The following is a 25,953-nucleotide window of genomic DNA, read 5'->3' as shown; positions in this document are numbered from 1 at the left end:
ATCCTGCAGTAGAGGGGATGGGGTGGGAATGAGAGAGAGAGCGAGGACGCCGGGCTGGTGAGCGAACGAGAAGCCACAGCAAGTCCCTCACCTCAACCATCCAGGTTGGGGGCTGCCCAGGTCTGCCCTATGGACTAGCGTGGGCAGCAGGCTCCTTCTGCCTCTGCCCTGCTGCCCGCTCCCTCCCCTCGCCTCCTTGAAGAGCCCCTGCATCCCCACCCCCAGGGTGGAATAAACCGGCTTCGGGCTCCCAGGGGAGAGCAATCGCCTGGCCCTGCCCTGCCCCACACGACACCATACCATGACCCTCTTGCTGCTGCCCCTTTTGCTGGCCTCCCTACTCCCCTCCAGCTCCTGTAACAAAGGTGAGTGAAGTGCGGGATGGGGGCGCCGAAAGAGGAGTATCAGGCAGAGCGATGTGGGGTAGGGGTGGGCAGGAGCAGTCGAGGCTCTCTGGCACATGATAGGTGTGTTCTTCCGACCATTCCCCATTCCTATCTGTTTTCTCAGACCTGTCCCTTCTCCTCTCCCTGGAACCCCCTTTGCCACATCCTCCTGTCTGATCCATCTCTACCCATGTGCTTCTTTTGCTCCCATTTGGTCCCCATTCCCATCCTGGGATCTCTGTCGCCCCCTCCCCCAATTTCTCCCTGCTGGAGGTATCTCAGGTCTTAGAAGGACTTGCCCCGAGGGGTGATACACATCGCTGGGTGGCTCTCCGTTTTCACTGGGATGTGCCTACACTAAGGTTGTGTGGCAGATCCATCTGGTTCATCTCCATCCCTTCCTGGGGAGGAACTGTTCCTTGTAGCTCAGCGATTCGGAGCACGTATGTTTTGGCGTGTTTCTCTGCATCCATACCCTTATGCCTGTATGCAGCTGGGCTGTGGGTTACCAGAGCTGCCCTCTCTGGCAGAAAGCAGATAAATTCAGCTGGGTGAGGCCGTCAGAGGGACCAAGAGGGAGGAAGTGAGGGAGGGGGTGGGGGAAGAGGACTCAGGTAGGTGGAGAAAGGCAGGAAAGGGCAGAAGTGGGTGTGTGGGGGGAGCGAAATGAGTGGCGAAAGGGAAAGCTGAGAAAGAGGAGGGAGATGAGGCATGGGAGGAGGATGAGAAGGGGTTGGAAAAGGGTAAAGGTGGAGGCAAAAAAAAAAAAGAAAAAAAAGGAATGAAAGGGAAATCAGGAAGAACAGAAGAGAGGAGTGGGAGGAGGAGAGTCAAGGAAGGAGGAGACAGGGAGCCTAGGAAGATGGGCACAAGGAGGGAGTCAGGGGCCAAGAGGAGAGGAGCAGAGTCAGGGGTGAGCCATGCAGAGGGTGCCCAGCGCTGGCCTTGCTGTGCACCTCCCCTCCAACCTCAAGCCTGGCTTCTTAGCCTTCCGCCACTTCCTGTGCTGCCTTCTGAGCACCATCTTGAGGCTTTCTCTGCCACTAGAGATGGGGGTGATGGTGGTCATCAGCCAGAAAGGCAGGCTTTCAGATACCAGAAGGCTCTTTGGGGTGGGGTTGGAGGAGAGAATGGAAATCAAGATTTATGGCTTGGTGTGACATAGTGGAGACCAGTTTCCTTTGGCGACATCCTTTTGGACGATGTGTTCCTCTGCTCATGTCCCACTGATAGGCCATTGTGAATGTGCTTTGGGAGCCTTGGGGTTGGCATGATGAGATTAGATAGAGCGGCAGTGGAGGTTGGGTTGGGGGTGACATAGAAGGGGAAGGGAACACGCTGTGCCTTCTCCCACAGCCTCTTACTAGGCTAGTGGGAGACTCGTCCTGGGAGGAGACACAGTTGGGCTGAGTCTGGTAGGAGATGGGGAGATCTAGAGGCTGAGTGAGTGCCACATCAATCCATAATTGGCTGGTGGTTGAAAGGGAGTGGGGGGGAGTAGGCAAGAATTGGGACTAAGTCATGAGTCTGTATAAAACATGGGGTCAGGGAGTTTGGGGTTTGGTGGCCTTGGGGACATAGAAATGTGCTGGTTATGATGAGCGTGTTCTCTCGGCTGTGGGGGTGAAAAGCAGGAAAGGGATTTGTCGTGTTTCTAGGCCAGCTCCATAATCCCTTAGGATGTTGGCTCTGCTGGGTCCAGTTATTTGGCATTGATTCCTCTGCTCCATCCCTGCCCTTCTATGCCTCCTCCCTCTGTCCTATATATTTTCTCTTCTCTCATGTTTCCTCCTCCCTTTACGCTGGGAGAATGGCCTTACGTTGGGTCTTGGCTGGGTGAAGTGCAGAGTGAAGGAATCAGGATTGAAATGGGGTAGTGCTGCGGGTGGTGGAGAGGATACAATAAGGAAACTTCTAGATCTTTTCCTAATCTCAACTCTGCCCTTAATCTATCCCTTCCCTTTCCCAGGGCCTTCTGATGGCCTATCATTGTTTCCTAAATCCCTAGTCTTCACTCCCCAACACTTGAAATCCCTAAAGAAAATTCTCTACCCTATGACCATGTTTCCCAGGGGAGATAGGAGTCCCCCTCTCCCCAGGGCAGTCTGTTGCCATGGGAACATTCTATCCTACCATAGAAAAAGGCAGTGACCTTCCTCAGACCCTCTGATTCCTTTAACAGCTGATTTCTTGACCTCAGTTCTTCCTCCGGTAGGTGCTTCTGCAGGTGTGGGGAGGGTGGTGATACTGGAATGTGAGTTTGCCTGGGTCAACTAGAGTTGTGTGGGAGTGGAGGGCCCAGCTCACAGGCACTTCCTCTCCTCCCCCTGGGGGATGTCAGCCAATAAGCACAAGCCATGGATCGAGGCGGAATACCAGGGCATCGTCATGGAGAACGACAACACAGTCCTGCTGAACCCACCACTCTTCGCCTTGGACAAGGACGCTCCCTTGCGCTATGCAGGTAATTGAGGTTGGTGGATGGTAAGGTGGGCGGGACAGAGAAAAGTATTTGAATGAGCAATGAAGAAGTGGGGAAGAGGCTTGGAAAGTGGAAGGAGTAGGCTCAAGTTGCTGAATGGGCTACATTGAAGCTGGTGGTTGAGTAAAGGGAGTCAGAGAGAAGGACATGGGCAGACAGGGGCAAAACACAAGGTATGCCAGCTCTCAGACCTGATGGCTCTGAGAAGTTGCTGCTCAGAAACCTGGCATTGGAGCTGTATGCTTGATAATTATTACTTTCACGTGCACAAAGAAGGGAAAGGGGTTTGGGAGGTGAGGTGAAGCGGGAACTCTGGGTGGGGAGGGAGAGGCCAGAAGGAGATGCTGGAGGTGGTGCATGAGCCTCACCCTTCCTTCCGCCTTGGGCCAGGTGAGATCTGTGGCTTCCGGCTCCATGGGTCTGGTGTGCCCTTTGAGGCTGTGATCCTGGACAAGGCAACAGGAGAAGGGCTGATCCGGGCCAAGGAGCCAGTGGACTGCGAGGCCCAGAAAGAGCACACCTTCACCATCCAGGCCTACGACTGTGGCGAGGGCCCTGATGGGGCCAACACCAAGAAGTCCCACAAGTGAGGAAGCCCCGTCCCCTGCCCTCCGCTGCAGGGCCCTCCTCCCTTCTCCCAAGCCCCTCACCATCCTCTGTCCATGCAGTCATCGACTATCTCCTCCCTCCCTTCTCTGTTTTTAAGGTTTAGGGACAGAGTCCTTGTCCTCCTGGAACCTTCAGTCAAGGAGACAGAAACATAGAGTGGGATCTAATCTTGGCTCCGCCTCTTATGGCTTTGGACAACTTACTCAGTCTTTCTTGATCTGCTTTTCCTTATCTGTAAAATGGGAATGATGATGACACCTACTTCTTTAGGTTGCTATGAAGAGGAAAGGAGATGGTTTGTGTGCACCACAGTACTTGACAGAGAATAAAGGGCTCAATACATGGGAGTTATCATGATGAGGAGAACAGGGAGGAAGGGGAAGAGCATCTTCAGCACACATCCAGATTCCTTCTTACTGCCCCACCAGTCTATCTGCAGTGTGTACCACACTCACGTGATTATAGCATACACACGCACATAGAGCTCTGGGTGAGGGTGGGCAGGGGGGGCTACAGCGTGAAAGAGGCTGGGGCCTGAGACTCCTTTGTTTGTTCTCAGCTAACTTCTCATTTGAGAATGGGAGAAATATTGGCAGTCAGGATTCTTGGGCCTCTAAGAGGCACTAGAGATAAACTGCTTTTTGTGACTCAGTTTCCCATTTGGAGATAGGACCTTTGCCTGTGGGCCCTGGGCAACTGGATCTTGGCTAAGGACAGGGCTAAGCATGAAGGGCTTAGCCCCAGCGCTGCTTGCCCTGTGGGTATCTGAGCAAGGAGGGGCCACAGCTGACGTGCACATAGTACACGTGTGCACAGAAGGCATCTGACATTTACTCATGTCAGAGGACTTATGGCTTTTGTAGTAATGCCACTTCCCTTTCCATGGTTGGTTTTAACTTGGCTTTTACTCTGCATCTTCCTTGATTACCCCATTGGATCTGACTATTGTGAAGGAATGACCTGCTGGACACAAAAGACTCTTACCCCTCTTCTTGGCACCTCGACCTATAGCATTCTGTACAGAAGCCATCTCAATCAGCACTGGTGTCTCCTGGGATTGCTGTTTCCTCTCATAGCAGATACCCTTCCTTAGCACAGTTCCCTCGAGGACCCTCTCCCTTGTAGTGCTTGGTGCCCTGGGGGGCAGGGATGGGTAGGCTGATGCCTCAGGCTCAGGGACAGACGGCCTCTCTCCTGCTCTGATTCCCTGTCTGAATTCCTACACGTGCTTCTCTTGAGTAGCAAGGGCAAGGCTGGCTGACTTGTCCTCTCCCCGCCTCCTTCTCTGGCACGTGCAGGGCGACCGTGCACGTGCGGGTCAACGACGTGAACGAGTTTGCCCCTGTGTTTGTGGAGCGGCTGTACCGTGCTGCAGTGACTGAGGGGAAGCTGTATGACCGTATCCTGCGGGTGGAAGCCGTTGATGGCGACTGCTCCCCCCAGTACAGCCAGATCTGCTACTACGAGATCCTCACGCCCAACACCCCCTTTCTCATTGACAATGACGGTGAGTCCAGCCCTGCCTACCCCGGCTGCCCAGCCCTCGTGTGTCCACATCCCTTAGGACACCCCAGAGCTGAGCTCTTTCCACTTTTTCCGCCCTTCAGGTCCTCATTCCACACCCTCCTTCCCAGATGTAGAGCCTTTTTTCTCAGATACCTTCTTCCCAGCTTCTTGCCGCCCAATTCACCTGCAACCCACTTAGCTCACGAGTCTTCCCTTTGCCTCCCTAGGCTTTCTCTAGTGCTCCTGACCCTCTCTGTCCTCCCCTATCCCTACCCCAGGAAACATTGAGAACACAGAAAAGCTGCAGTACAGTGGTGAGAGGCTCTACAAGTTTACGGTGACTGCTTATGACTGCGGGAAGAAGCGGGCGGCAGATGATGCCCAGGTGGAGATCCAGGTGAAGCCCACCTGTAAACCCAGTTGGCAAGGTGAGGAGACCTCCCCTGTGACCCATTTTGTGAATCACTTTTCAACGTGGTCTCACTCTTCAACGTTGTCCCTTTTGACAGGTGTGAGAGCTAGGCTAGGAGTCAGGGGACGTATATTTGGGGACAGTCTTGTAGCTGTTTACCCTGGACAGCCATTTTCTTAGGATCCTGAGACCGTCGGTGGAATGGCAAGAGCAGAATAGGTGTCTTACTCTTCTGGCTCTCCACTGCCCTCTCCCTCTCGCCCGCGCGCAGGCTGGAACAAAAGGATTGAATATGCACCAGGCGCCGGAAGCTTGGCTTTGTTCCCTGGAATCCGCCTGGAGACCTGTGATGAACCTCTCTGGAACATTCAGGCCACCATAGAGCTGCAAACCAGCCATGTGGCCAAGGGCTGTGACCGAGATAACTACTCAGAGCGGGCATTGCGGAAACTCTGTGGTGAGTGTGACCCCGTCCCCACCCTCCCAGGCCTGACCCTTCCCACCCAGGCTCTAGTTGACCCTTCTCTGCCTCTTTCTTAAGAATCTGCCTTATATCTTCTGCTATCCACAGGTGTATATATCCACAGGGTTTACGGCATGTGGTTAGCTCTTGTGGCCCAAAGAACAAATAAATATGTTATTGGTAAAGATGCATAATTGTAGCACAAGATAATCACCAGATACACTGTGGGACAAAGAGATAAGAGTCTGAGAATGAGTTAATGGAGCTGTTCCTAAAAGAGAGGTTTATTCCTCTCTTGTCTTTGAAGGCCAGAAGAGGCAGTGAGACTAGCTGTAGGAAATCTTTTCCCATCGGTCACTCTTTCCCTGCCTGCTTCCCGCTTCCCCATCTGCTGCTGCTCATCTCTGGCACTTGCGCCTTCTGGGGCTCCTGCAGGTGCTGCCACTGGGGAGGTGGATCTGTTGCCCATGCCTGGCCCCAATGCCAACTGGACGGCGGGACTCTCCGTGCACTACAGCCAGGACAGCAGCCTTATCTATTGGTTCAATGGCACCCAAGCTGTACAGGTGCCCCTGGGTGGCACTTCTGGGCTGGGCTCTGGGCCCCAGGAGAGCCTCAGTGACCACTTTACCCTGTCCTTCTGGATGAAGCATGGTGTAACTCCCAACAAGGGCAAGAAGGAAGAGGAAACCATCGTGTGTAACACTGTCCAGAATGGTGAGCCTTCTTTGGGGCACTGGTCTGAGTGGGGAAACTGGTTTCCTGACTTGCCTCTGTCATTGTGTAGTCTGTGATTGTGAACGGGTCACTTCCTTTCTCTTCACTTGTAAGGTGGCAGTGCTAGGTTTGATACTCCCTGAAGTTCTGTGATTTAGTCCCAACCTGACAAACTGAGGTCCTACTGCTCCCAGAGTGCAATGGGACAGCTCACTGCCATTCTCACTGTGGTTGCTCAGCACCCCTGCGTCCCACCAGTAGACTGCCCGCTGCATCTACTCCCGTTAAACTTCTTCCACTGGGATGGAAAAGCCTGGGTAGTGGAGTGCCCCATTCTTTCTCCTCCGCCTCCACCTCATTTTCCTCCTGTAAGGGCTAGTTAGCTCCATCTCTAAGGATTCCTCCTCCCTCGACTGCAGAGGAACATCCCTCTGGGGGTTGGGGGGGCAGCCCTCAGCCTTGACCTGCTCTTTCATTTCTGCCACTTCTCTGAGCTCATTTCTCTTGATCTGAAAAAGATCGTCACTAACGAGGTTTGTATTAACCAAAGGACCAATAAAGGTCTGGGTAGGAGCAGGTTGGCTGGTGTCCCCACTCAGTCAGAGTGCCCAAGAATCCCTAGTTATCACCTGAACTGGACTCTGTGTGTGTGGGGGCCGAGGGGGGAAGGGGGTGTTGGGGGAGAGAGAACTCTAGAGAATGCGGGAGAGAAAGCATATGAAAAGATAAAGAGAACTCAGCATCCTCTCCTTCCTAGTGCTGCGAACCTGTTCTTGCCCCAGGCCCTGTGTTTGATCCACATCCCCATCTTCTCCCCTCAGAGGATGGCTTCTCTCACTACTCACTGACGGTCCATGGCTGCAGAATTGCCTTCCTCTACTGGCCTCTGCTTGAGAGTGCCCGTCCAGTCAAATTCCTCTGGAAGTTGGAGCAGGTGAGGCCGGTACCAGGCTCATAAGATGGGTGGATTTAAGTTACTATTAGGGAAGGAGGGTCCTAGGGCAGGGGCTGGCGTTTCTGGGTTGCCCCGAGGCCTCTCTTTCATTCTTCACTTTCGGCTCCTGACCATTATATCCTCAGATGCTCTTGCTCTCTTTTTCCAAGGCTTGTCTCCTGCAGGCAGCACTCCTGGATTAAAAGGAAATAGAGAAAAAATAACTACTAATATCAAACCCAACCAACCATCTTTCCCCCGCTTGTTTTATTTCATCTTTTTCTGATCTAGAGCCTCAACAGTACATACTCCTGACTCTTAAGCAGTTAGCTTGTTGTAATCAAGAAAATAAGTAATTCTGAGGTACACAGATTGGGTCTGAGTCCTGCCAGAGAACTTACTAACCGTGAAATTTTGGTTAATATGTCTAAGTGTCAGTTTATTTACCTATTAAATGGAGATAATAATAATAATTCTATATTTAAGAGTTGGCGTAGGATTAAATGATGTACTCGATAGATCTTTATACAGCCACCCCTGCTTAATAAGAGAGATATGTTCTGAGAAATGCGCCATCAGGCGATTTTATCATTGTGCAAACATCATACAGTGCACATATAGAAATCCAGCCTACCACACACCTGGACTATAGGAGACAGCCTATTGCTCCTAGTCTATAAGCCTGTACAGCACGTTATTGTGCAGAACAACACCAGAGTAAGTCAAGTGCAAGAGAAAATGATGTAATCCAGATATGCGGTAAACACGAGATGGATGAGGCTGCTGCCAGTGTAACACAGGCAGTGATCAGTTTGCTTTACAGCAAACTTTTTTTTTGATAAGTAGAAAGAGTACACTTTAAAATAACAAAAAAATTATAGTACAGTAAATACATAAACCAGTAACATAGTCTTTTATTATCATTATCAAGTATTCATACTGAATGTAATTGTATATGCTATATTCGTATACGACTGGCAGCGTGGTAGGTGATGTGTATACCAGCATCACCATGAACACATGAATAATGTGCTTTGACATTATGACAGCTACGAAGTCACTAGGTGACAGGAATTTTTCAGCTCTATTATAATTTTATGGGACCACCATCCTATATATGGTAGGTTGTTGCCTGAAATGTCTTTCATTATTTGGCACACGACTGTGGTCTGAAAAGCACTCTATATTAATTCTCATTATTATTATCCATGATTATGAGAGAGAAATAAAAATGGACCAAAAAAAAAAGTAAAATCCTCTCTTAAGCCACTAGTTGCATTCTCCAAACTGACCACAAGGACCAGTGGGAACTAATTTGAGTTTCCATCTCCTATTTTTCTTGCAAGCCCTGGTGGAGTGGCTGAGTAAACAAATGACTAAAAAAAGACAGGAAGTGGAAGAGAGAGAAAGAGAAATAAAGGGCCCAGAAAACCCACAAACCGGGTAATTGAGAGCTGTTTACAAAAGCTTCTGCTTTTCCTAGCACTCTTTTAAGGAGATAGTCTGCCATTTGCTACTTTTTGATCTTTCTCCCATGTTGCTAATATTGGTAACAGTACTCTTTCTATTTTCTTTTATTTACCCTTATTTATTTAACACATGTTTATTAAGTATCAATTAAGTCCCAGCCATTCTACTAGGTTCTGGGGATACAATGGACTATAATATAGATGAAACAAAATCTTTGCCTTCATTAAGTTTACATTTCAGTTAGTGATAGATTTTTAAAAAGTAAACATATAAAAATGATAAATTGTGACAAAATACTTTGAAAGAACAAGTAAGAGACTGAGATAGAGAACAGAAGGTAAGGATTGGGGAGCTCACCTTACATTGGATGTTCAGGGAAGGCCCAACTGAGGTGAAACAAAAGCTTAGTCCTGAAGTATGGGAAATATCTGTGAAGAGAAGGTGTTCCAAGCATAAGGGAGAGCACATGCAAAGGTCCTGAGGTAGGAAAGAGCTCAGCATGTTCCAAGCACGGAAAGAGGGCCCGTGAAGTTGGAGTACAGTGAACAAGGAAGAAAGAACACACATGACGTTGGAGAGACAGGAAATGATCAGGTTGTACAATGGACTTTGTCAGCTGAGGTTCGTTTAGATTTGTCCTATGAGAGATGGAAGCCTTTTGAGGGGTTTAAGCAAGGACGTGACCAGATCAGATTTACATTTTAAGAAGATCCCTTTGGCAACTAAGGAGGAAGAGACATAAGAGTTTAGGTCTGTTAGAATAGTATACCCGAGAATGGTTGAGGATTTGACTAATGTGTGGCAATGGAGATGGAGAGAACCGCACAGAAACCCACAGCTTTTAGTTCTGTTTGGACCTGGGATTAACAGCATCCATCGACGGATTGGATGTGGAAGATCAGGGAAAGAGAAGAATCCAAGATGTCTCCCAGGCCATCTAATGGAGCAACTGAATGGACGGTGGAGCATTTATATTGTTTGGGAAAAACAGAGGGGATTGGAAAGGGGTGTGGTTTTCCATCTTACACACATTAACCTTGAGCTACCTGTGAGATATCCAAGTGGAGGGCCCGCATTCAAAGGAGAGTTTTGGGCTGGAATGTAGATATTGGAGTTAGCATAAATATGGTGTCTGCACCCATGGAAACAGAAGAGGTAACCCTTAGGAAGAGAGTGTAGAAAAGAAATGGGAGAGGATCTAGGTTGAGCTTTGAGAAATTCCAACATTTGCAGTTGATAAGGCAGAGAACTCTCTAACCCTCATTCCTCTGACCCGCATCTTGAATGACCCTCAGAGAAACTACAAGAAACAACAAGTGGTTCTTGTTGGGTCACAAACTACCTTAGAGATTCTAGTGCCATACATACATAATTTTGGGGGGAAGTTAATTCACAAAATAGTGTGTTATTCCTCTTTGAAATGTTTATGGTTTTAAAGAGTTACCTAAAGAGCGGAATTCTAGGTACTAGGTTGGTTTCCTGGTAGATTTTGGGCAAGGGTGTAATTCCTTGAACTGGGTAAGAATCGATTCACTAGTAAGCCCTGTTGATCAAACTGAGAACGGTTGTTCCTCTGATGCCTAGGAGAAGGGGCAGTGCCTTGTGCTAGTTCCCTGAAGATGAAGTAACTGAGGAGGTCTTGCCCCTACCCTCCTCCCTCAGGTCTGTGATGACGAGTGGCACCACTATGCTTTGAATCTCGAGTTCCCCACAGTCACACTTTATGCTGATGGCATCTCCTTTGACCCTGCCCTCATCCATGACAATGGTCTCATCCATCCACCTCGAAGGGAACCTGCTCTCATGATTGGGGCCTGCTGGACTGGTAAGTCCCTGAGCTTCTCAGTGAAGACACTAAAGGTTGGAGCCTCCAGTGGCTTAGGATTGGGGCAGGAATTTCTCTCTCTCTCTCTCTCTCTCTCTCTCTCTCTCTCTCTCTCTCTGTGTGTGTGTGTGTGTTGTGTGTGTGTTACCAGAGCCCCTGTGTTTCCTCGGCAACATGTTTGGGTGTTTGTCTAGAGTTCTGAGAGATTGAGATATGACAACAGAAGAGCTGGGACCCAGCTCAGAGGTTGCAGGTCCTCCATGGGCTGGGTCTGAGCAGGGAAGACCTCTTCTTCCTCTCCGTCAGTCTGTTCCCAGAACCTCGAGCTCACTGCCACTTTTTTTTTTTCTCTCCAGAGGAGAAAAACAAGGAGAAGGAAAAGGGAGGAGACAACAGTACAGACACCACACAAGGTACTCTGTGTTTAAGAGCCGGAGACCCAGAGAGTTCTCACCTTGACTTTCTGTTCTATGCTCCCTTTTCCACATCAATTCCTATCCAAGCCTTATTATTTACTGTGTTCCATGCCACCAGGGGGCAGAGCCTCCAAGAACTACAGCAAGGCAGGGTTTCCTTGGTGAGGTAAGGCCAGATGGAGCTTGGCTGGATTCTGGGTGTCCCTTCCTGCTACAGATTGAAGTGAAGGAGTTCTTTTGCTGGAACGTAGGAGGCAGGAGTCAGTCACACAGCAGGGAGGATCTGGGCATCTGTGAAGCTCACACACATTCATCCTGGTCTCCTTGCATGCGACTGAAGACGCCCTCTCTTGCAGATTCCTTTTCCTTGTTGTGTCTCCTCTTTCCTCACTCGGATCTTGCTTTTATTTTTCACCCTTCTTCTCGTCCTGGATTTATTCTGTCTTCTATCTTTCTCGGCCTTTTCATATTCCCCCCTTAGCTTTACTTCCCTCTCATCTCTCTCCTTCCTTCCTTCCTTCCTTCCTTCCTTCCTTCCTTCCTTCCTTCCTTCCTTCCTTCTTTCCTTCCTTCCTTCCTTCTTCCTTCCTTTTCCATGTTTTTCCTTTTCCCTTTCTTTCAGAAGACTTCTGCTCTTTCTCTTTCTCCCTTTCTCTCAGCCTCCTTTTCTTGTTCCGTTTCTCCTCTCCGCTCACCTCCTCTCACCTCCCGTCCTCCCCTGTGTTCCTGCCCTAGGAGACCCCTTGCTGACCCACCACTACTTCCATGGCTACCTGGCTGGTTTCAGCGTGCGCTCAGGCCGCCTGGAGAGCCGCGAGGTCATCGAGTGCCTCTATGCATGTCGGGAGGGGCTGGACTATAGAGATTTCGAGAGCCTGGGTAAAGGCATGAAGGTATAGCCCCTTCCTCCAGTCCTCTCCTCTCAGGCATGCCCCTTGTCCCCTGCCCTTGGCCTACTTTTCTACCTCTGTTCCCTTCCTCTCCTGCCTTTTGGGCCTGCTCTCAGCTGTGTCTGTGTCTGGGGCCCAGGTCCACGTGAACCCCTCGCAGTCCCTGCTCACCCTGGAGGGGGATGATGTGGAGACCTTCAACCATGCCCTGCAGCATGTGGCTTACATGAACACTCTGCGCTTTGCCACGCCTGGCGTCAGGCCCCTGCGCCTCACCACTGCCGTCAAGTGAGTGTGGGGTGGGGCGGGCAAATCACAGAGCAGAGCCAGAATGTCAGAAGCCCTTAGCCTTAGATGTCACCTAGCAGTAGGCACATCTCCCTCACTTTATGGAGGAGGAGACCGGGCCCCCAGAGAGGACACTTGACCTGCTCAATTGACGCAGCAATGTTGGTAGAAGAGCCTGGACCAGACTCAAGTTTCCCAACAACCCAGTCATTACTCTTCGCACTGAGCCACACTTCCAGGATTTTAGAGTTTTTATCTTCTCTGTGCCCCTGTGCTGATATGTAAAGTAGGTCAGAGAGGGTACAGGTTTGGGAGCCAGGAGAGCTGATATTAATTCTGACCCAATACTAATTGCCTGGAAGACACTGGGCAAATAGCTCCAGTTTCTTCACCTCTTTTAATCTTGATTCATCAAGCTCTTGCAAGGTCAAATTGGACGATGTAAGTCTGGGTGTTGGCACCTATGGCCCCAGGACCAACTCTGGCCTGCTGCTTGTTTTGGTAAATAAAGTTTTATTAGAACACAGCCACACTTGTTCCTTTGCAAATTGCTTATGGCTGCCTTCCCACTGTGATGGCTGAATCGTTGGGACAGAGACTATGTGGCCCCAAAAGCCAAAAATATTTGCTGTCTGGCTCATCACAGAAAAAGTTTGTTGACCTTTAAATTCTAAGTGAATGATTTTGAATTCTTTTAAAGAAAAACTGTACATTACTTTAAGGTTTAAGTATATTAAAGGTCTAAAAATTCAGATTAATCGAGAGGTAATGAAAGCACAATAATTACAGACATAGAGTCTATTACTAGCTTTTCAGCATTGAGAAAATGCTACAAAGCAGGGATAACAATAGAATCTAACTCATGGAATTGTTATGATAACTAAATGTTATAATCCAGATCAAATGCCTGGCAGAGTGCCTATCCTGCAAATGTTGGCATTTTCACCCCTTGTAAGGGTTTATGGGTAGTTTTTAGGAGATATTGCCATCTAGTGGGTGGATTACACAATGTAGGAGTCAGGATTCCTGAGGCAGCATTACCTTCTCCCCGACTCTGCCTCAGTTTCTCCATAAGCTACATGAAGATAAACGTCTCTGACTTGCCCCTATCCTAGGAGGGCTGGGTTTAGAGAGGAGAGGAGTCTGAGCCCTGGGCATGGTTATATCCAGCCTCAGTGTCAGAGCTGTGGAAGGCAGGGGCAGAGCTTTTGGGAATTGGACTGTTGGTCCATGGTGTGTCATGGTGTGGAACTGAAAGCCACAGGTAAATAAAGTCACGTGGCTGAAGATCAGAGCTGAGGATGTGCCCTATAGTTCCTAGTCAGAACTCTTGTTGTTAAAGGGCTATCATCCCGTTATGAGAGGCTTAATCCCTCCCAGTCTGCTCAGGACCACATCAGAAGGGAGGGCCCTGTCTTTTAGCTTAGAGTGGAGCTCTGCAAGGGATTAGTGATCTTAAATAAGAATTTTCATTCTCATACATCTCCGATGAAGAAGACGTCAATGGCTTCATCTTGTCCACTGCACAAAAACTGCATTCGAAGCCCTCAACCATCTGGCCAGGCCTTTCCTGACTCGTGTTTCCCCTGAGTATACTCCTCACCTTCTGCCCAGCGAAGTCCTCCCCTCCTTGAAAAGCTAGCTCAGTTGCTATTTTCCTTGATTGTTCTTACCTTCCCTCACCAAATGCCTTGTTCCTATCCTAGCCAGAAAGAACCTCTGCCTCTTCGAACTCTCGTGAGTTTTTGTTTGTTCCACTCACGTGGTGGTGATCATGTTTGCCTTTGTTTTAAGGTTTATGTGCCATATCTACTCTCTCAATCCGATCATCCCTTTTGTGTCTCTTTGGATTGCTCATATAAGTGGGAATGTCTGTTAGGGCCTGTGCTCCCAGGATCATCTGGAGTTGTTTTCTAAGAGGCTGTGATCTGGGCCCCTCTGAATGACTGTGCAGATTGTCTTAGGTCTCACTCCCTGTGGCACAGTGACTCAGCAAGCTGTAGGCATTGGTCATTTCAGGGGCTTTGAGCTCATTGTATCTGCTGAGGTTACTTTCCTTCTTTTTGGCTCCAGGAGTCAAACTGGGCATGCTCGGGAACACTAATAACGGTCCTCTTAGCAAAATCAGTTCAGTTAGCACAAGCATATGGACCATAGGCCTCACCTTGAATTAGTAACTCCCTTGTGAAGACTGCTCGTTCAAGGGGACACTTCTTTATAAATGAATTTAATGAGTGCCAACCCAAATGGTGGGTGTGGTTTAGTGGAAATGTTGTGGACTAGGAATAAGAAGAATGGGTTTAAGCCTTGACTAGGACTCATATTTCTTCCATGGCCAACATGCTTAAACCTAAAAGCTTTGGTTTCTTATCCTTATTCTACAGTGTTGAAATAAAGTCAAATGAAGTAATATGGGCAAAGCGCTTCATAAACCAGCAAGCGCTACAAGAATTATTATTGATTAACAAAGGATAAGGCTAGAGAGGGTCCTGGGAGCGCGTTCCTGGGTGGCTGTGCTGTTGATTGGTTGAGCTTGGCTGAGTCCTCTAGGGAGAGTTTGTCCCAACACCAAGATCAGTGAGGCTTCCTGGGAAGGTGAATGCAGGTCCTCAATGGTCAGATTAGCTCACCTGCCAAAGTGTGTTTCTCTGATATTAAATGGAGTGAATGGAAGACACACCAAGGAGGAGGACATCCTTAGATAAGCCCTTCCCCCTCTTGTTGAATATTTTTTGGCACATATTTGCCAAATATTGTACTAAACACACTTAAAACCCTCCTAGGTAAAGAACTGTGTATGTATATGCATTTTTGTCAGCTCATCTTGTAAAATGCAGTTTGATAGGTGTTCCATAATCTTGGGGGCAGGGCATTGATGATGTGCTCACCCCTATAGGTTAGGGTTGCCTGACCTTCTGTCCCTATTCTTTCCTGCAGTGGCATCTTCCCAGGGGAGGGTATTTCCCACTTTAGCTTTGTTACTGGGGTGGTAGTGGTGGTGGTGGTGCAGAGACATTATCCCCTTTTTCTTCCCCTCACCCTCCCTGACATGGATGCTAGATGTAGAGATGGAGGCCCAAAAGAATGAAGCAGCATATAGATTACAAGGGAAAGGGTGCTGGGGTCACAAGCGGCCTCTCCCCCTTTCTCATATAGGTGCTTCAGTGAAGAATCCTGTGTCTCCATTCCCGAAGTGGAGGGCTACGTGGTGGTACTACAGCCTGATGCCCCCCAGATCCTGCTGAGTGGCACTGCTCACTTTGCCCGCCCAGCTGTGGACTTCGAGGGACCCGAGGGGGTCCCTTTATTCCCCGATCTTCAAATCACTTGCTCTATTTCTCACCAGGTGGAAGCTAAAAAGGATGAGAGTTGGCAGGGCACAGGTAAGGATGACCCCAGAAAGTGATATCATCCTGAGAAGGGGTTTCTTCAGAACTGGAGTGAGGGGGAAAACCTGGAGCTGGGCGTGCGAGAGTCACCTCATCCTGCACTTGCCTGACTAGACCCATGTACCATTAGGAAGGAGAGCCAGTAGGAGGCCCATGGGTGTACAGAAATTGTTGGATAATGACATTCTTGAAAATGATGCTGACTGCTCTCATGGAATGACCTTGGAAGGGAAGGAAGCATGGGCATGAGGTGAGCCTTCATCTCTGACCCAGATCCTGACTCTCTCCAATTCAGTGACAGACACACGCATGTCGGATGAGATCGTGCACAACCTGGACGGCTGTGAGATTTCTCTGGTGGGGGATGACCTTGACCCTGAGCGGGAAAGCCTGCTCTTGGACATGGCATCCTTGCAGCAGCGAGGGCTGGAGATTACCAACACGTCTGCCTACCTCACCATTGCCGGTCAGTGGGGCCTGAGGTCCTGTATTCTTTTTGTGTGTGTGCTCCACTCCATGAGCAAGTACTGGGAAATCCAGAGGGTCCTCCTTCCAGGCCCAGGATTGCGGCCGAGTGCCATTTTGCATCTTCCTGGCCTGGAAGATCCTCTGGCTTTCAAATTGCTCCTAGAGAAGATGTACTAGGGTTTAGGCAACGAATGGTCCTTTCTCCCTGCTTCTCTCTATAGCTTGGTTCTCCTCCACTCTTCCTTTGGCTTAGCCTTCTCTGATTAGCTTTGTAATCACCTGGCTGTTTGGTACCAGCCATCTTCTCGATCTCCCATCACACTAATCTCATGTATACAGCAATGCTTTAAGTTAGGAGCTCATCTCTTAATGAATAGTGGCAATGGTTTGGTAGCATCCAAAGGAAGCCTGCTCTCAGAAGGACCCTCCATAAGAGAGGATGGGAGATGATGGGCATAATCAGTTTCCTCTTATTTCCATTTCCTTCCATAGCCTCCATGATGACTTCTGTATTTCCCCTTCTCTCCTTTTCCCTCCTACTGGCCACCTTCCTGCTGTCTTGTGGGGTGTCCTTATTTCTTTCTCTCCATCCCTACCCAGAAGCTGCAGAGCTATTAGAGAAGGGCAGAGCAGGAAATGCAGTCTATCCCAGTCAGCCAGAGCCCGGTGGGGGGCGGAGGGGAGCATCTTTTCCTCTGAGACCTCGGGTCACACCCTTGTTGGGACTAACTAACCCATTCTAGGCTGGTGGGAGTCTGGGAGAGAGGGTCTAGCCCTGAGCCTCTTCGTTGGCTCCTGCACTGAGCTGCTTCTTTGTCCCCCAGGAGTGGAGAGCATCACTGTGTATGAAGAGATTCTGAGGCAGGCTCGATATCGGCTGCGACATGGAGCTGCCCTCTATGCCAGGAAATTCCGGCTTTCCTGCTCAGAAATGAATGGTCGTTACTCCAGCAATGAATTCATTGTGGAGGTACCCAGAGAGTCTCCATCCTTCCACGGCCACCCCATACTGGCAAGGAGCCAAGGCAGGGTGGACCGAAACTGACAGGTGGTGGGAATGGAAATGGCAGCAGGGCAGACTCCCGGCCCTGGTGGTGCGGAGGGAAGAAGGAGGAGCTGTGGGGCAGTGGTTACAAGATGGCTCTAGACAGGTGGGGTTGGATCTGGGGAAGAACGAGAGTGCCCAGCAAGCCCTCCCTCCCCAGGTCAACGTCTTGCACAGCATGAACCGGGTTGCCCACCCCAGCCACGTGCTCAGCTCCCAGCAGTTCCTGCACCGTGGTCACCAGCCACCCCCTGAGATGGCTGGACACAGCCTGGTCAGCTCCCACCGAAACTCCAGTATGTACGGCTTTGTGGGGCCAGGTGGGGCGGGCGGGTGGCAGGGGACTTAGTTGACAGCTGTGTTCCAGTCTCTTTATCTTCCTACGTCATTATCTTTCCCTCGTGAAGAACACGAACATTGTGTGTTTGCAGGGGACACTCCTGCCTGGAATCATGAAATCAGTGTGGGACGCAGGCAAAGCCTTTGTTGTCCTTGCTGATTCCACAACAATATCAGATTAGCCCCGGGCCTAGGGATCCTCAGTACTGAAGGTATCAAGTATTTATAAGCACCTACTGTGTACTAGCACCGTCCTAAAGTACAGTTAGGAATATAAAGGCAGTATAGTCCCTATCCTCAAGAGAAAGTTGGTGCTATTAAATGTGTAATTATGTGCTATCTATAAAGTCATAAAACTATGTCTAAATCAAAATGTGCAACTATGCAAAGTGTGTTACATCAGATGAAGTGCTTGCCCTTTAAAGCAACCTTGTTCCCTGGCCATGATCTTTTACTGGTGACGCAATTTTTTAATTCTCAATTTAAGAGTTACTTAATTGTAGAAAAACTAGAAACGACAGGTATAAAGAAGAAAAATCAGCTATAATTCCATCACAGAGAAGAAACCATTGTTGATATGGTATATTATATGCCAGCTTTCTTCTATGCCTATTTTTTTTTTTTATGAAGTTGGGATCCGAATATTTTGTAACCTGATACTTACACCTAATATTATTATTAAAAACTGCAAAATGATTCCAATGTTACTGGAAACGATTTTTGGAATCCCTTCTTAAAATTGCTATCAAAGCCAATTTATGAGATGCATTTATTTTTTTTCATTTTTTTTAAATTTTGGAAACACCTTGCTTTTGGCCCAGTTCAGTATTATTCAACTTTAGCATCCACTTTTGTCAGAGTTGGTGCTGGATGTCATTTTATGCTTTTGAACATTAAATCCACTCTCAAAGGCCACAGGTTTATTGTCACTTTTGAAAAAAGTCAAAAGGTGCATCACAGGCTCTGAAGGCGATTCCTTAAGGAGTTCTAAGAAGGCTTTCTTGGAAGAAGTTCATGGTCACTGAGCACCAGCCCGAAAGTACAGCACTCACTTCAATATGTAATAATAAGAGTAGCAAACACATCAATGTGCGCCAGGCACTATGCTCATGGACTTTTATACACAGTAACTCATTTAGTCATTACAAACAACAAATGAAATAGGTACTAGAATTACCCCTCTTTAAATGCAGGGAAATGGAGGCCCAGAAAGGTTAAGTACCTTGTCTAAGATCACATAGCTAGAAAGTGGTGGAGCCAAGATTCAAATCCAGGCAGCCTATGCACTAAGCATTGTTCTCCATGCCCTTTCCATTTATGTTCAATACTTCAAAAAATTATTATTAGTCTCACTACTTTATAGTTGCCCCTGATTTGGGGGTGCTCTTTAGGGCTTCCCAGGGCTTCATTGACTGAGGTTAGCTCCCTGGTGGCCCCAGGAACTCAGTCGGTCTTCCTTTCCTTGGGCAATGGCCATTACTACACTGTTCTTTGTGTTTCTTTTCCCCTGGGGCTGGCTCCCTTCTTTCTTCTGCAGAGGCCTTTTTAAGTGTTTTACTGGGACTCACTACAGCAGAGCAGATGGAGATAGGGGTGAGGAGGGAATACAAGGCATAACCAAGTTGCAAAGTTTCCAAGAAGCTTCACTTGATCTCAGGTTGGTAGGGACATATGAGTGAACTAAACCTGTTTTTGTTAAACAGAACCTCAGGGCCAGCTTCTTTCTTTCTCTCATGATTCCCTAGCTCTTTGTCCAGTTCTTTCCTTGGGAATCATCCCACTCAACCTTGTTTGGGTTGGATACTGGGTCTTGCTACACAAATTAGGCTCAAAGTAGATCTGGGTCGACATTGCTGCTGGGCCTGATGAGATTCTCAGTCTTTGTTTTCTCTGGTCTGAGGTCCCAGGGGAGGGAGTCCCCTTTCTAACTCCCCAGGAGCTTCCTCCCCTCTCCTTCATCCTCCCAGCTACCTGGGAATGCTCCAGGGTGTGCAAGTGCTTCCTTCCCTTTACTTTTCCATCCACTATTTTGAGCTGACATCCATGCGAAGCAAGCTTGCTCCAAGATCCCAGTTGAGAGTTGTAGGCTGCTTTTGCTTTTTCCTTTATTTTGTCCTGATTAGTGTGCAGAGGGCATTATTCACCTTAGGGCATTTGGGATTGACATCTGAGCTTACCAAGGAGATCCACTTCATAAAACCCAGTCCATGTGCCTCTTCAAGGTGCAAAGTTTCCAAGTTCTTCCCCTTCCCCTCCCAACCCCAAGAGTGGTATTACAGAATTATGGCTTTGCAATTTAAAATTCAAATTGTGGTGCATGTAGAGTTTGAACTTGGACCTTGAAGGGTAAAAGGGATTTTGGGTGGTCATGAGAGTGAGAATTTGAAAATTGGGGGTAGGTGGTTAGTTTGAGGTGATTATGGTTAGGGAGAATAAGGTCGTCTGAAAGGTAAGACAGAATAATGAAGACAGTATTTATCTAGTCATCCCAGATTTTGATGCACACCAGAATCACCTGGGGAGCTGCAAAAACATTTGAAGCCTAGGTTACACCCCATAGCAGTTAAATCAGAATGTCTGGGTAGGGGAGCCAGGCATCAGTGGTTTTCACAGATTCTTAGGTGATTCCTGTATGCAGCAAAATTTGAGAACAATTTCCCTACTTTATTTCCTACAAAAGCTTTGCAGAAAGACCTATGATGCAATAGGATAAAGATAGAAAATGAATTAGGAAATGTGGAAGAAAGGACAATGATGCAAGAGGAATAAGATGAAGCCAGTGAATAAAGTCGGTTCATAAAATACATACTCTGAAAGACTGTGCAGTTGCAGAATTTTGAAGCTCAGAAGCTTCCTTGTAGTTAAAGCAAAAGGGAACTCGAACAACTGTGAAGGTCATATAATAGGAGCCAACCAAGATTTCAGAAGTCCTGGGACTAAGGGTGGAAAGAAGTTTCTCCCAAGGGTCTTCATACAGGGGACACCATGCAGGGCTTTTAACAGTGTCCTCACCATCAGTTGAAAGCAGGAGTTCACATGGGCCATTTGCTAAATTACCTTTTCACGTTGGCTATGGAAATCGTTGAAGGCCAGAAGTTACTGGTTGGATCTAATGCAGCAAGAAAGATCGATTGTACTTCTCAAACTCTTGATTTTTGTCTGTAGCTAATTTAAAAAATCCTCCTGTCTCCCTGGCCTCCTGGCTCATTTTAAACTAATTGACTATGCTTGTTGGCCTACAGATAGAGTGTCTGCATTTTGTCTTTCCTGTGGTCATTTCTTATTCCTGGCAATCAGCTTGTCATTTCCTTTGCAGGGCTAAGGGCTCAGAGGGACAAATGTCTTTGATTAAGGCACAAACCAAAAGTGTTAGCTTGTCCTCATTGTGCTCTAGAGCAAGTTTACCTGCTGTGGCCTCCACTCTGAGCGGGGCGGGTCTCCCCTCCATCTAGAGCCTGGGCTTAGTTAACTACAGGGGCATTCTGCTGGTGGGGTCACCACCTCCCCTTCCTGTCCATTGATTTGGAGACCTGGGAGGGACTATTTCCCACAAATGGGCAAAAAGGTCATCTCTGTCCCCGTCTTTCCTCTCCCCCCGTTCCCAGGCAGTTGAGAAATGCTGATCCAGCCAGGCCCATCTCTGCCCTGGAGCTAGTACTCGGGGAGCCTCCCTGCTCTGCTCAACAGAGTGAGCTCTAGTTGTCGAGTGGCCCCAAGTGGGCTATGGGTCGGGTCAGGATGGGGACCAACTTGGCAGAGGGCCATCAGGGCGGCCTCAGGGAGGTGCAAAGCTAGTGTACCTGCTCAGGCAGGGAATTCTCCACACACCTGGTTGGCCCTGGAGCATGTGGCAGCGTGTGTATGGTGGCAGCGTGCGGGTGCTGGATTCTGGGGAAGAAGGGGCTTCAGCAGGGTGTGTGGAGCCCCTGTGCTGTGTGCTTCTCTGGGCTCTGTCTGCTCTGTTACTTGATATGTGAGTTTTAGAGGCTGTGAGTAAATTTGGGTCTGGGAGATAGATCTGTGGGCTGGAATATGTGTGTGTGAGACGCATACATGTAATAGTCCCTCAGTAGAGGGACTGCCCAAGACCTGGGCCTCAGGAAGCCTCTGTGCTCAGGTGAGTAGCTGGGCACACAAGCAGCGGGCAGGGGTGTGCACCATGTGGGGTGTAGTGACTCATCTGCCTAAAAGGGCCCTGGGCCTGGGGATGCGCGTATGGAGGCTCTACCTCCACCTGCTGTCCCTGGGGCTGTGGGTGCTCCTGCTTTGCCTCCTCCTGCTGCTCCGAGGGCTGATTGTGTGTGTGCAGGAGTGGGGCAGGGCTGTACTCTGGGCTGCTCGTTCTGTGGCCCTTGCGGTCTATGTCTGTGGTGTTTATATCTTCCTTCAGGGGGTTGCTTGGTCTGCCCAGCTGGCAGGGAGCTGGGTGACACTGCACCTATGGCTCTTCTCTGCCTTACTGGAGGCCCTGAGAGGCATCCTGTTGATCCCACTATGTGAGCAGGCTGCTAGGTGTTTGGTGTGGGCAGCTGTGCAGGTTAGCAGAGGCCTGGCTTGGGTGCGAGGTGTAGTGACTTTTATCCAGCTCTGTGCCCACGTAGTCTTCCTGGGCATGTGCCTGTGCATGCACATCTGCTTTTCCGCCATCAGCTCTAGGGTCCGTGTGAAAGTGCACATGCCCTTCAGTGTCTCGCTGCCTTTCATGGTCCATATGCCCCTGAGCCTGGGCCTCAAAGTGAGGCTGCAGAGCCAGAGGCATGACAGGGCCAAAGAGAAGTCCAGTATACCTCGGGGGGAGATTGGGGAGGAACTGAAGCTGGAGATGTTCAAGAGCCCTAAGCCCACAAGGAGAAGGGAGGTGGCACCGAGCAGGAGTGAGCGCAGTCCAGGTGCTCCTTGCCCCTTGGACCTGTCTCCAGCCTCGGACATTCTCTTCTCCTACCTCATCAAGCCTGTGTGGTTGTTTCTCCTCTTCCCCCACTGGGCACTGGGTACTCCCTTCCTAAGTTGAGTGGTCCCTGGGGAAGACGCAGGCAGGATGACCTGGGCAGGTTCCAAACCTTGCCCTTTGCCTGCTGAGAATAGAGCTGCTCCTGACAGCTTCGGGTGGGAGCCTTTCTCCCCCCGCCCTTGCCTCCCCTCTCCTTTCACATACTTCTCTCCCTCTCTCTGTCTCTCTGTTCCTCGGGCCCTAGCAGCAGCCATTCCACTGCCCCCTTCCTTCCTGGTGTCCTGGTGGGGCTCTATTTTTCGTCCAGCTTCTATAGGGTAGTCCCCTCTTCTGGGCCATCATAAATCCTGTCTTGGAGACTTTCTCTGCCCAGGGACCCCTTCTCGGCTCCCTGTGCTGAGTCCCCTTGGGTAGACCTGGCCACAGTCTCTTTACTGCATGCTTTCCCCACAGTGGTCCCCAGTGCAGCAACTCTCATCATCGTGGTGTGTGTGGGCTTCCTGGTGCTCATGGTCATCCTGGGCCTCGTGCGCATCCACTCCCTTCACCGCCGCGTCTCAGGGGCCAGTGGGCCCCCAGGGGCCTCCAGTGACCCCAAGGACCCTGACCTCTTCTGGGATGATTCAGCTCTCACCATTATTGTGAACCCCATGGAGGTGAGTGGCCCTGGGGAGTGGGGTGGTTCACAGGGTCAAGATTCAGCTGGAGCATACGCAGCGAAGACCTCTAAGGAGTGGCCGGGCCCTGGGCAAAAAGCACTGGGCTGAGTCGCCATCAGCCGGAAAGAGAAAGGTTTGTATCGGGGAGGAGGTGGGGTGGTGTCGGGGTACGGAGACAGAGGGACTGTGGCCCAAAGGAGAGGTTTTGGGGGGTGTGCAGGCCACCAAGCCCCTCTCCTCTCTGCCGCCGCTTTCTCTAGTCCTACCAGAATCAGCAAGCCTCTGTGGCTGGGGCTCCTGGGGGCCAGCAGGAGGACGAGGACAGCAGTGACTCAGAGGCAGCTGACTCGCCCAGCAGCGACGAGAGACGCATCATCGAGACACCCCCACATCGCTACTAAGGCCTACACCCCTCCCCAAACAAAGAGAGAATTCTGCCCTGGTGAGACAGAGACACCTGGAAAAGAGAGCATTCCGAGAGAAGAGCGAACAAGAGGAAGAGAGTTCGAGTCATATTTTCATCTCAAAATCCCAGTGGGCCCCACTGGAATCTGCACCCCCACCCCCACCCACCTCCCATGCCTCTGGGCTCTTCCTCGCGGGTATGGAAGGCTTTGGCTGCCTTTCCTGACCTCCACAGCAGCCTTCTGTCTAGCTTGCCCACGTCTCTGTCTCTCCTCCCACCAGCCAAGCGCTGTATTGGGGTGGGTGGGGGGGTGTCTGTGGCAATGGCAGGGGCTAGGGGTGGGACTGAAGAAACCCTCTCCTTTGTCCTTCCCTATTCTCCTGTTCATGAGGCCTTCCTCCTCCCAGCTTCCTCTGTGGGGCCTTCCCACTTCTCTGATGATCCCCCACCTCTCTGTCCATTTCACTCTGGGGACCCCTGTTTCTTCAACGTGCCCACTTCCCCTCCTTTGTTGTCCTCTTTCCCCTCCTGTCCTTGCCTGAGGTCTTACAGCCCCTGCCCTTCCTACATGACCTGCTTGTGGCTAGGTCGTGGGGGTGGGAGCAGGAGTAGGGGCCTTGGTATATTATATATAATGTATATTTTTTCATGTGTTCGTGAGCGCAGCCCCTGTGTTCTGTCTGCAGCTCACAGCTTGTGTGTGTGTGTGGCGTCGTCATGTCCTGGGGAATGGGTATGGTGAGGGAGGGGACACATCCGAAGGTTTTCAAATAAAACCAGAAAAAAGCTCTGTGGGCTGCCTCCTGCTGCCTGATCCTGTGAGTGCTGTGCCAGCACTGGGCCCTCCGGTCTAAGGGCCCATTCGAGTTTCTGAGGAGGGATGAGGTAAGGGGTGCAGGTCTGGTTATTTTGGGTACCAAGCCACAAGGAAATAAGACAGGGGCAGATGGCTCCTACCGCTTTCTTCCCTCAACATCCTCTGGAAAAGTAGAGATGATTCAGGGGATGCAGCAGATGCCTGGGCTTTGTAGGGTTACTGTCAGTCCCTTCCCACCTCTTGGAACATTCTGTCCGTGGCACATGGGCTCCCAGCCTGGGAGCCCGGGGGAGAGGGCAGGCAACCCTGCTTTCGGTAACAAGAGAGAACAGGCTCTGAGACGTGTTCCCTAGGTAGGAAGAGGCAGTAACCAGATGGGGCTATTTCAGAAGAGGGATCTAGTGGGAGCATCCTTTCTGTACTGTCTCTGCCCCAGTAAATACTGGGGATCCAAGTCTTAATTCCTTTATGTAGGATGAAGGCTTTGAGTATCAGTAATGTTCTCTGGGGTTCTTGTTAACATAGGTGGAATGGAGATGGTGCTCATTGGTTCACCCTGTACCCCACCCAGTGCCTAGCCTTACTTCTGCTGGCTGCCTCATCCTTACCCATAGCTTAACGCCAGCTGTGTGTGGATGCCTCCATATCTATTTCTCCTACCCAGACCTCTTTGCTGACCTCTATTTACAACTACGTATGGGTATGTCTACTCAGGCATCCTGTGCCTCAAACTTAACCTTTGCCTGAATTCTGCTCTATTCTCCCTTAACTCTATCACCTTTTGCCCACATACCTAAGCCAGAAACCTGAGAGTCAGTCTAGATTTCTCTCTCTCCCTTAACCTCATGTCCGAATGGTGATAAAACCCTGTAATTTTCACCCCTTAAAATACCTCAAATATGTCTTTTTTCTTTCCCTTTCCCCTACTGCTGTTGCTGTCTCGATTCGCACCCTCTTCAGTATAAGCCTGGTCTGCTGCCAGGGCTTCCCACCTGCCTCCTACCTGTTCTCCTTGCCTCTGGCGTCTTGCTCTCCCCAGCCCAACTCTGGATCTGAGTGACCATTCTAAAGTGCAGCTCTGGTGATGCCACTCTCCTCTTAGAACCGTCTCTACCTCCTAGTCACTGCCAGGGTCAAGTCTTTAAGCCAGGTGTGTCAGGCCTTGCCTCCTTCCCTGGCCCCTCTCTACTGCCATGCCTGCACGCCTGGGCTTCGGCCACACGGACCATTCCCCCCGCTCGCCCCGCTCTTCCGTTTCTCTGCACATACTGTCCCATTTGTTTAGCATGTCCTTTCTCCTTTGTATACTTATGTTCTGCTCAATTATTTTACTTATCTACTTATCTATTCTACTCTGTGTACAATCTTCTTCCTACCTCTGAAGACCCAGTTCCGGTGCTGCCTCTTACAGGGAGTCTTCCGTGCTCTGGCACCTCTTGTTTACACTTCCATCACAGCGCTTCCCACTGGACCATGGTACC

General features: G+C 49.8%; 1 protein-coding gene across 1 annotated transcript; it reads left to right on the top strand.

Moving 5' to 3' along the window:
- CLSTN3 (calsyntenin 3) lies at positions 1-24,364 on the top strand. Its single transcript, XM_011365794.2, has 18 exons — positions 1-365; positions 2,728-2,850; positions 3,259-3,454; positions 4,776-4,984; positions 5,262-5,411; positions 5,667-5,852; positions 6,294-6,575; positions 7,397-7,509; positions 10,642-10,804; positions 11,161-11,217; positions 11,956-12,113; positions 12,250-12,398; positions 15,555-15,781; positions 16,083-16,253; positions 17,080-17,225; positions 17,461-17,596; positions 23,044-23,246; positions 23,510-24,364. The coding sequence occupies exons 1-18, from the start codon at positions 302-304 to the stop codon at positions 23,648-23,650; spliced, it is 2,874 nt and encodes a 957-aa protein (XP_011364096.1). The 5' UTR covers positions 1-301; the 3' UTR covers positions 23,651-24,364.
- Positions 24,365-25,953: the final 1,589 nt, after the last annotated feature.

This window comes from Pteropus vampyrus, unplaced genomic scaffold, assembly GCF_000151845.1.
Source record: "Pteropus vampyrus isolate Shadow unplaced genomic scaffold, Pvam_2.0 Scaffold116, whole genome shotgun sequence".
NCBI classification, from domain to species: Eukaryota; Metazoa; Chordata; class Mammalia; order Chiroptera; family Pteropodidae; genus Pteropus; species Pteropus vampyrus.
The sequence above is the reverse complement of the archived record's forward strand: the minus strand, read 5'-3'. Positions and strand labels throughout refer to the sequence as shown.

Bases quoted from the DNA above. Each gene is read 5' to 3' on its own strand.
- CLSTN3 (XM_011365794.2), top strand. From the start codon at position 302: ATGACCCTCTTGCTGCTGCCCCTTTTGCTGGCCTCCCTACTCCCCTCC. The intron at 11,218-11,955 runs GTACTCTGTGTT...TTCCTGCCCTAG, and splicing joins CAGTACAGACACCACACAAG to GAGACCCCTTGCTGACCCAC. The intron at 12,114-12,249 runs GTATAGCCCCTT...TCTGGGGCCCAG, and splicing joins GCCTGGGTAAAGGCATGAAG to GTCCACGTGAACCCCTCGCA.